The following is a 10,349-nucleotide window of genomic DNA, read 5'->3' as shown; positions in this document are numbered from 1 at the left end:
TAATTAGGCACATGTGATAGGCTACATCGGTTTTCAAATTAAATATGGGACAGTGTGACTGATTTCTTTCAATAGTATCTATTTTAACCAAACAAACTCTACATTTCAACATTTTTATCGACATCCCATATACTATTATTAGCCGCTTTTTTTGCGGTGTTCTTCCTCAAGCACATCCGATTTTCGTGGAAATAAGGAATACAGCTATCCAAGTGTTAAAATTTGAATGGCTAAGCTTGTGTCGAATGTGAAAAATAAGAAGCATTAATTAAAGTGTTACTTTTAAAAATAAGTAGAAGAATTAAACATTAAAATGTACGTTAAGATTACTATGGGGTTAGTAGAAATAGGAAGGAGAAGAAGATTAAGACATCGAGACGACCTTCATCGTTCAAATGCTCTTTCCATTCCAGTTGCCTGGTAACGGTCAGTGAACCCGCCCCATGATTCACCGAACCCCTGATTTCTTGCTTACCAATAATGTTTTGAAAAACATATTTAAATAAATAAGTAGGTAAATAAATAAATAAATACCCCCGAGGAAGGATCGCATAAAGCCGCCAGATGGTAATAACCAGACGAGTCATGAAATGGCTTTATAAGAAACGACAGTCTGTACAGTCCAGTACTAGACGGCTTGAAAATAAATCCCACGCCGCTAGGTGGTGTCAATGTATCTTTAAGATGGTCGTTAGCCGTCAATAAATACAGAAGAAAAACACAGACGCGCATGCGCACCAAAGTGCGGTCGGCGTAAATAGATGAGGAAATGCGGAGGCGTAGGATTGGTCCATGTAGGAATTTTTAAGATGCAATACCTTTTCGTAGTTTCGTACACTCATCCTTTTAACAACTGTTGCGATGTATTAAGTTTTAGATCGTTTTTAAGCTAGCCACTTATCTATTTCTTCCACTTGTCATCAACTTCTTTTGTCTTATTGTGGAGGCCCAAATGTCCGCTGACTGTACCTTAGATAAAATGACACCACGTTTTTGATATTTTTCTCCCTTAGTTCATTAATGGAATATGAGATGGCGTATTTATTTTCAACCTCCGACATTTTCAAACCAAAATAATTAACCTTGGACGTGACTCATGGCGTCCTCAAAAGCAGATACCGGAGTAAGCAATGACACCAATTGTTCCAAAGAAAACAGCAGCGGTTCCTCAGGTGAAGAAGCATCAGACAACCACCAGAGGTATTGCCTCGATGACTTGGTGAGCATCGCCACAGTAGGTGAGTTGTAAGAACACCCCAATGACCACCAAGATCTTCCTTTGAGTTTACCACGGAACAGTATGTAAACAGTTGTCGCCCGGGTACTTCCGGGTGGTGGAAGTGAGTGACCTCCACTGACTTGAACTGAAAATGATGATAACAAATTTTGATGTTGCAACGCCACCTCTAATGGTTTGGGAGTGGTTTACTTAATTTATCCAGGAGAACGTATGGGTGAGGAGGATAAATCGAAGGGATGCCATAAATAGACAATCTAGATGTCCAAACCATCTGCGGTCTCTTGAGCTTTGTCTAAAACATTCAAATTTTTGCTGCTAAACTCCTGTCCTGTCCATCCATGTTATACACGTCACACACACACTTTGCCAACCCCGAGCTGTCACTTATTCCCTCCAAAATAAGGTCACAAAATACCAGAAGTAGGCAACACTCAAGTCAGATTTAAGTTTCAAATTTTAGGAATTAGGTTTTAGACAAGCTAGTCCGATGAAAGACTCGCCTTGACTTAGACCTGGTATTCAGGAGACTCCGCTTCACTTACAGTACTTTTTTTTTTTTTTTTTTTATTTTTTTTTTTTTAAAGAATTTTTGTTTTTCGTGTGGTGCGCAAACCTGGCAACTCCCCAGTATGTAGTATGTGTAGGGGCCACCTCATGTGCCAAATATCATGAAGAGACTCTAAAGGTATTATATTTAGTTTCAAGGATTATGTTCTTGATAAAATTTGGGGAAAGCATGCAAGGTTTGCAACTAAAAGATAAGAGACTCAAAAACTACTACATTTAACTTCAGTTAATCTGTCATTATAAAACCTAGTAATCCACAATGGCAGGTAATCTATGTTAGCTTAACAGTTTAGCTAAGATAAGTTTAGCTGAGCTTCTAGTTATTTATGTTTTTGAGAAGATGATGAAGTAATTGAAAATGCAGGGGTTAAAAATATATATGAAAAGAAAATAGAATATGAATGCAAAGTGCCTAATGTTCAAATCTAATTGTGACAGAGCAAGTTTGTATGACATGCTATAGCAATTAATGACTAAACATGCTTGGAATTTAGAGGGGACTCAGTTTGACTTGCTTGATTTTTACTACAGTAACATGGACCTTGCTTGTAATTTGATGGTTAACATCCAAGAATTGCATAAACGTAGCAATAATGAAGAATTTACAAGAGGAGGAAAATATTACCATCACGGTCTGTAGTCACACAAGCTGAACAACACGACCAGCTTATCAGTATATTGGGTCAGAGCCAGATGAGTGAAGGCTTGAAGAATGGTGTACGAAGAAGTTTATCATACCTGGTCATTGTATATTTACTTGTTTACTGCAAGAGAAAAAGAGTGGCTCAGCCGCAGTGCCCTGAAAGAGGTGGAAGTATTCAGCGGTGTGTCAGCACACCTGGCAATATTAATGGAATGCCTCCCTTTGCTAATAGCGATGGTCTCGGCTATGTATGTAGTAAGTTGTCTGTACTCTGTACAATGTTTATAGGTGAAGGTGATGTGTGTATTTATTTTGGTTTGTATGTATTTGATCTAAATCCGACTTCTTCCTACACCTTTTTTTGTGTGTGTGTGTGGGGGGGGGGGGACTAGCAGTACACGTTTTCATTAGGGATATACATAATTATATGGCATATGTTTTTGTTTGTTGACATTCTAAATAAACTTAAACTTCCAGTAAAAGATACAGACTACAGCTAGCGCTAGATTTAATTATAATTAGATTGACTCTTCTTTTATTTATTTATTTTACTTTTTTTTTTTTGTGTGTGAATGACTTGAGAAACGCGTTTATACAAACACTCAACACATCCAGTTGCTCCTCCATTTATGTCTGACAATAGCACAAGCTGCTGATTGCCATCATTTCATTTCACTTCATAATTACAGAGTATTGGCAACAATTGAACGGGTTCATCATTTTTGATCCGACTGTTTTCGAAGAACATCGGAGAGTTAAAAAAAAAATATATATCACTCTTGCCCCACACCCTACAATACCGTATTAATACATCTATTCATTTTCTATTCAGGATATTATTTTAGAGACATGAAATCAGGCCTATGATCTGAAGTGGAGAAGGGAATGCTCCAATGCGGCCTGTACAGCAGTTTGTCTTATATCTCGCTTAAGAATAATATTGCTTTCTTGTGTCCCCTTTTATTTAGGTACAGGAACTTTTGGTCGAGTATACCTGGTTAGGGACAAGAAGAGTAGGACCTTCTATGCTCTGAAACAGATGAGGATCCCTGATGTAATCCGACTGAAGCAGGAGCAGCACGTACACAACGAGAAGGCGGTTCTAAAAGAGGTCAACCACCCCTTCCTCATACGACTGTGAGTTTGTTCCCCACGGTTTCCCGCACATGCCTACCCCAATCATATTCACGTACAAGTACACAGTGAGAACCATGCCGATGTCACACTCACACTTGACTGATTGTAGACCAAGTCTACTTAAACAAATACTCAAAAATATTAGTTACGCTTCTGCGTTAAACTATCTACCAGTGACATGTAGTAAAGGGCATGTCAATGAAGTGCTCTTCCACTAGATGGCAGAATGTAGTTGCCATTCATACAGCAGAATACGGTAATTGCTTTGTGCTCAATGTATACTGTTTGTATACGTTTTGTTTAGTGGTGTTCCACGAGATTTTGCCTTGGCTCAATAAAGTTTAGGAAACAAACTGTGATGTAGAATTTCATCAACTTTCATACATTTTATTTCCCTTATCAGGTTTTGGACCCACCATGATGAATGCTTCCTTTATATGTTGATGGACTACGTGCCTGGCGGCGAGCTGTTCAGCTACCTTCGCAGCCGAGGCCGCTTCAGTAATGCCACTGGTCTGTTCTACGCCTCCGAGATTGTCTGTGCTATCGAGTACCTCCACTCCAAAGACATAGTTTACCGTGACCTGAAGCCTGAGAACATCCTGCTGGACAGGGAAGGCCACATCCGACTGACTGACTTCGGCTTTGCAAAGAAGCTTTCTGACAGGTAAAATCAATATCCACGTTGTTGATTTGTGAAGTTGCATAAGATTGGCTGGCACTTTCAAGTTCACATTATACTGTTCCTAAAACACTCACAAATGAAAGCACGTGTTGTCACCTTTTTAACAAGATGCCTTGTCATCAGGAGGAGGGTGATGTCACACAAAACAGTTTATTTCACTGCTGGTCATTGATATGTTGTCATGTTAGTATGGTAATGTACATATAGATTGGCTTTTTTGATCATCCACAGGACATGGTGGGTGGGGTTACACCATTGGTTCTTAACTCTGTTCCGAGAGTGCACCTATCCAGCCTGTTTTCCATGTCTCCCTCAGTCAACACAGGTGTTTCAAACCATTAACTAATCAGCAAGCTCTGCATGAAGCCTGATAATGATCTTCACCTGTGTTGGCTGAGGGAGACATGGAAAACATGCTCTATAGGGGTACTCGAGGAACAGGGTTGAGAACCACTTGGTTAAACGCAGAAGAAATTACCATTCTCTTAAATAAAGAGGGAGCAGTATAATACAGGCATAAAGCCACACAAGAAGTTTCACAACTAACTCAGTAAGCTGCAATACTATTAGTCATTCTTACAAAAGATAAATGCCTGTGAGTACTTTGTGAGGCAATCACTGCAATCAACCCATGTCTAACTCAATGAGACGTGTGCGCCTGTCAACGTAAAATAAGCAAAGGCTCAATTTTCATTTATTAATTTTCCGTTTTTTTGTTGTTGTTTGTTTTGTTTTTTTTGTCACTTCAACTTTCAAGTTCATGTTTTTCTTTTTTTTCTTTCACAGTAGGATACCAATTATCAATTGTTAGGGGTCATTTGCGTAATGATGATTTTTTTTTTTTCTCATATGATCATAAGATAGTCATTCAAAGGTTTCATCTATTTTTATTTTTTTTCTCAATATAAAACGTGCCACACACACTTATAACTAATAATGAGGTCAATTCTTGGCAGAATGTTTTTGGAGTCTGGCATCATTTTGTCTTTCTCTTCCGGAGCAGAACCTGGACTCTGTGCGGCACCCCAGAATATCTTGCTCCCGAAGTTATCCAGAGCAAAGGTCATTGCCGTGCAGTAGACTGGTGGGCTCTCGGCATTCTCATCTTTGAAATGTTGGCTGGGTGCGTAACTGCTACACACACACTGCAGATTTTAAGTCAGAGCCACTGATTCATCTATGTATGCCAGTGATATTTATAATCAGGGACAACAATGAAATGCTCTTCCCTTAGATGGCAGATCGTGCAATTAACCAGTTGCATTCATACAAGAGAAAGTAAGAAATTGTGCTCCACTATATAAGCCCCAATTTCATAGTGAATTAGTAAAAAAAAAAAAAAAAAAGTCACTAAATGTAGACGAGGTCATTATTATTTTAGTGTAGTATTTGATGTTGTGCCGTGACATTTTTGAATGTAAAATATGTGCCATAGCTTAATGTTTGTTAAACACACGAAAGTTTACTGTGTATGCAATAATTAAAAAAAATAATATTCACATTATTGCTGTTGTGATTCCTTCTCTTCACAGGCATCCACCTTTTTTTGATGACAACCCGTTTGGAATCTACCAGAAGATCCTGGCAGGAAAACTGGATTTCCCACGACATCTGGATTTCTATGTCAAGTAAGCGTTCATTACCAGGAAGAAAAACAAATCGTAATGAGCTTTTATGAGTCACATCTTGCTGAAGAATTCAAATGAACCATAAAGATGGTGATTGTGGTCAAATTTGCCTGTAGAGACGACAACTCTATACAACAGTTTTGTTTTGTTTTATTTGTGGGGGATTTTTTTTTTCCAGCATCCAGTACTGTATTTCATTATGTGTGATATTTGCCACTAGGGGGTGCCTTGGAGCAGCAATCTGGGTAAAAGATTTACAGAGTGTTTGTTTTCCACAGAGACCTAATCAAGAAGTTTCTGGTAATTGACCGAGCCAGAAGGCTGGGCAACATGAAGGTGAGTCGGAATGTCTTTTCTTTGCATTGAACACCTGAAAACTAATATCATGTATAATAACACTTCATATTTGCCCTATGCTAATATTTAGACGACTCCATCACTTTATGACATTTTCTAATTCAAGTGGAAAGGTAAATATGTGATCAGATAGTTAACTTATATCCTCAATTGTGTAAAAAAGTAAATATATTTGTATAACATAATAAGCATTTTTGATATTTTTCAAATGGAACCTTTTCAGTAACATATATATATATATATATATATATATATATATATATATAAACATGGGAAATGCGTATGAATGTTTTAATACATAAAATTAATTGATATTAAATGATATCTTATACATGAAATTACTGTTGTTGCTATTCAGTAATACAAAAATAATAGGACTTTTAAACCCTTGTAACTTAGGAAATGCACTTCTATTTTTTTTCTTTTTTTAATTATTTTTTATTATTTACTCTGTAACATAACAGGACAGATATTTAATATTTATTTAGTATTTCCATTCATGTTCAAGACAAATGTGTAATGTGGTCATATTTAACACATACATATTTTGAATAATAACATCTGATTTGGGTTTAAATCATGTTCTTGAAAGGCTTTGGGAATATTTGCCTTTGAGGATGATTCAGTACACTTTGAAAATGACAGAACTATGTTTGTTTTTCTGTTTAACAGAAATTTCAAAATCACAAAAGAGCGATGTAAACCATTAAGTCTTTTTTGTAATAACGGTTTCAAGTATGTACAAATTGATATTCCTGACATTTTTTTTGTTTATTTCATGTTTGCCTGCTTGAATTGCCCTTGTGTGGGTCTCAAAAGAACGGATAATCTCAAAGCACTCATGGGAAAAGAAGTACCCATTTGGTCAGGGGGATAAGTAATATTTAATCCAACACAGATTTTTTTTGTGCATGAAAGTAGTGATTGTTCAATAAACTAGTTAAAACTGGAGTTTTCCTCACAAATTCTCGTTAAATCAGTGTAAATTGCAAGCTTTTAATTGTATGATTTTTGTATGGTGTCTTGACAAAAATGACCAGCATCTGTTGTTTGAATCACATCTAATTTTACAAGTTTATTTATTTTTTAATTAATAAATTTGGCAGTAATATTGTATTAAATGTACAGCCGTCTTTCTATTTCTACAGAATGGCGCAGATGACGTGAAAAAGCACCGATGGTTTAAGGCCATCGATTGGGAGATAGTTCCGCTGAGAAAACTGAGGGTAAGTCATTTCTTAACCTTGAAATAGTTGTTTGAGGACCCATACAGAGTACTTTGATTTAAAAAAAAAAATAACAAAAATGAGAACATGTTTTTTATATACAAACATAATGATGACACTTTGCTATTCTACAATATAAAATAGTTAATAAGAGCATTTGCAGCATATAAATTTAACGTCCTCTCAAAATAAATTCATACTCATGAATGTCTACAGATGTCATCTGCAGACAACAAAAGTTAGTGCCGGCCCGTATTGTCCAAATTTTGTGTGGCTCCTCATTATTTTTCAGCACTGCCTGAAACTTCTTGGGCATAGAATTCACTAGAGCTTTACAGGTTTACACTGGAATTGTCTTCCACATCTCCATGACAACATCAGGCACCTAGTGGATGTTGGAAACCTTTGTGCACATCCTCCTTCCATTTGAGAATTCCCCACAAACGGTCAATCGGGTTTTATAGTGAATGCATGGAGAGAGAAACATTCTCAAAGATTGTACAGTCAAACAAAGCTGTCAGTCTCAACAATATTCAATAATTGTTTAGTCGTTGAGTTTAAATGATAAAGTTAATATAAATCATTAAACTGCAACTTCTAACTAACTTTTCTGGATAAATCCACAGCCTCCAATAGTTCCCAAAGTTTCCCATGATGGCGACACTACAAACTTTGAAGTTTACCCCAATGACGAATGGAAAAAAGACCCTTGCGTTCCACCAAGAGACTTGGAAATCTTCAAAAACTTCTGACAACTCAGTGTTATATTCATGGAAAAAAAAAATACTTTACAAAGAACAAATGTGCAGGGAATACAGTCGACCCCCACATATTCATGGTTGGGCATCTGCAAATTGATTGATTTTCTTTTTGTGTTTGTTTGTTTAATCTGTCCTCCGTTAGTCACAGAAAAAAAAATGCCTGTTTGCGATGTTCCGTAACGTGGGTTAAAAAACACTGGAAATAATTTTCATATTCATGACAAAAAAAACGATCCACACTATGTAGTGTATGACATTTAGTGTATTGTAGTAACGAACAGTTACTAGTCACCCATTCAACCAAATCACCAGAACCACAAATCTAACTGCAGCCGTCTCAGTTTTGAAATTGACCACCAGATAAGGGAGGGAGAAAGGCTAGATAAGACTGTGACCGTGACTGTTTACATGCAGCCAGTATTGGGTTAAGGTCAAAATTCCGGTTTCGGAAACATTCGGGGTAACCCGTTTACATGTGTGAGCGGACAGAGTTACTCCCATATATGGCCATTGTGATGAATTGCAATATCACGATCGAAATTGCAAAATTTTTCAAACCAAAAATAGGTAGTCAATTGTTTATCTTACACCAGACTGCAGCAGTTCAGTGGAACATCACAAAGACGACTTATGACCGGTTTGTTGTGTAGTCAAATGTTCATTATTTTACACCGGGCTGCACCGCTACAGTAATTCTTCATCATCATAATTGATGTGTGTGTACATTGTGTATGTGCGTGCTTAGCATAAAGCTGTTTACTGCACTGTATTTTTAAGGGAACAATCATGTTTGACAGTCTAAGTAAGCATTTGAAATGCTATTTAAGTCTTTTGGGTTATGTTTAGGATGTCCTCGTTTTTTTTTGTTTTTGTTTTGTTTTTTTAGGCCTATGACATCGTCAGCCAGTACAAGAGTGTACTGTCATACTAAACACACGCACATGCCCTCGTTGCAACTTACGCTGCATCAGCTAGCGAGCAACGAGGTTCAGCTGACTACGGGTCCTGCTAAACATGTTGCAGTCAAGCCATGCTAATTGCTAAGATTAACGAGGCTAACTCATTTAGCACTGGAACTATGTGAATGCTTGGATGATCGAAACATCACAGACATCTTGGATGATCAAGATTTTTTTTTTTAATAAAAACAAGAATATTATTTGTTGTTTTTACAATAGTCTGGAGTTTTGATTTAGACATTAGGTCATCTGTGAAGGACCAGATTTGCAATCGTGATTGGATCGGGACATCTCTAAACATTTTATTTTTTATTTTTTTTAAGCAGAATACTCAAGGTGGGACACATTCATAGTTATTGGTATATTTATGGTTTAAGCTATTCATAACACTCATTATAATCACTGATAGGGGTGCATCAGTTATTCATGGGAATTTGCTATTCACTGTCGGGCTCTGGCCTTATCCATCGCGAGTAGTTGGGGGTCTACTGTATTCCTATTGCTTAGCATGTTATACCTCTTTTACTCCCTTTAATGAGTCATACTGTAACCATCATACCACAAAACATGCTTTTTATACTCTCATCCACCTGCCCATTTTTTATTATTCATTTTTCTGAGCCTAAATGTGAGAGAGAGAAAACAAGACTGTTAACTTTCTAATTTTTAAAAGGTTTTATATTTCATTGCAATGTCATATTACTTTGTGACCTCTGAACCCTGTGACTTCTTGGCCAGAAGCAAGTATTACAGGAAAATACGACTTCCTTTTTTGTTTACAAAAGGCAGCAAAAAGGTGCCTTGTTTTTTGCTACATACTTTATTTGTTACCTTCACTTGAAATTTGTCCTCAACTTCTCATTGTATTGTGATGTGACTCAACATGAAATAAAAATAATAAACTTGTAGCTGTTTTAAGTTCTCTTTGTCTCTTTAAAGGTTCCTTTCGCCAGTTGCTTTTTCCAACTGTATTTTAAGTGGCTATGAAAATTGATATTAGAACAAGATTGCTGAGCCCAAACAGAACATTGTGTGACAACAATAAAGCGATCAGTTGGAAAACTGTAAGTACAAAATTTCTTAAAATAAAAATTCCCGATTCCACTCACAGGTCTCAATCAGGCAAGCTATAATACACGGCCATCT

The 10,349-nt window shown here is 36.8% G+C and overlaps 1 protein-coding gene across 1 annotated transcript; it reads left to right on the top strand.

The window, feature by feature from the left end:
• The first annotated feature begins 721 nt into the window (after nucleotides 1-721).
• prkx (protein kinase X-linked) lies at nucleotides 722-10,121 on the top strand. The gene is made up of 8 exons (XM_077514492.1): nucleotides 722-1,238; nucleotides 3,419-3,587; nucleotides 3,991-4,254; nucleotides 5,276-5,395; nucleotides 5,805-5,900; nucleotides 6,179-6,236; nucleotides 7,406-7,483; nucleotides 8,110-10,121. Exons 1-8 carry the CDS (start codon nucleotides 1,097-1,099, stop codon nucleotides 8,233-8,235), a joined length of 1,053 nt encoding a protein of 350 aa, XP_077370618.1. The 5' UTR covers nucleotides 722-1,096; the 3' UTR covers nucleotides 8,236-10,121.
• Nucleotides 10,122-10,349: the final 228 nt, after the last annotated feature.

Source organism: Festucalex cinctus, chromosome 2, assembly GCF_051991245.1.
Source record: "Festucalex cinctus isolate MCC-2025b chromosome 2, RoL_Fcin_1.0, whole genome shotgun sequence".
Taxonomy (NCBI): domain Eukaryota; kingdom Metazoa; phylum Chordata; class Actinopteri; order Syngnathiformes; family Syngnathidae; genus Festucalex; species Festucalex cinctus.
Note: the sequence above shows the minus strand (reverse complement) of the source record. Positions and strands in the feature narration are given on the sequence as shown.

Coding starts and splice junctions, on each gene's coding strand:
- prkx (XM_077514492.1), top strand. CDS start 1,097: ATGGCGTCCTCAAAAGCAGATACCGGAGTAAGCAATGACACCAATTGT. Junction 1,239..3,418: donor GGTGAGCATCGCCACAGTAG/GTGAGTTGTAAG, acceptor CCTTTTATTTAG/GTACAGGAACTTTTGGTCGA. Junction 4,255..5,275: donor GCAAAGAAGCTTTCTGACAG/GTAAAATCAATA, acceptor CTTCCGGAGCAG/AACCTGGACTCTGTGCGGCA.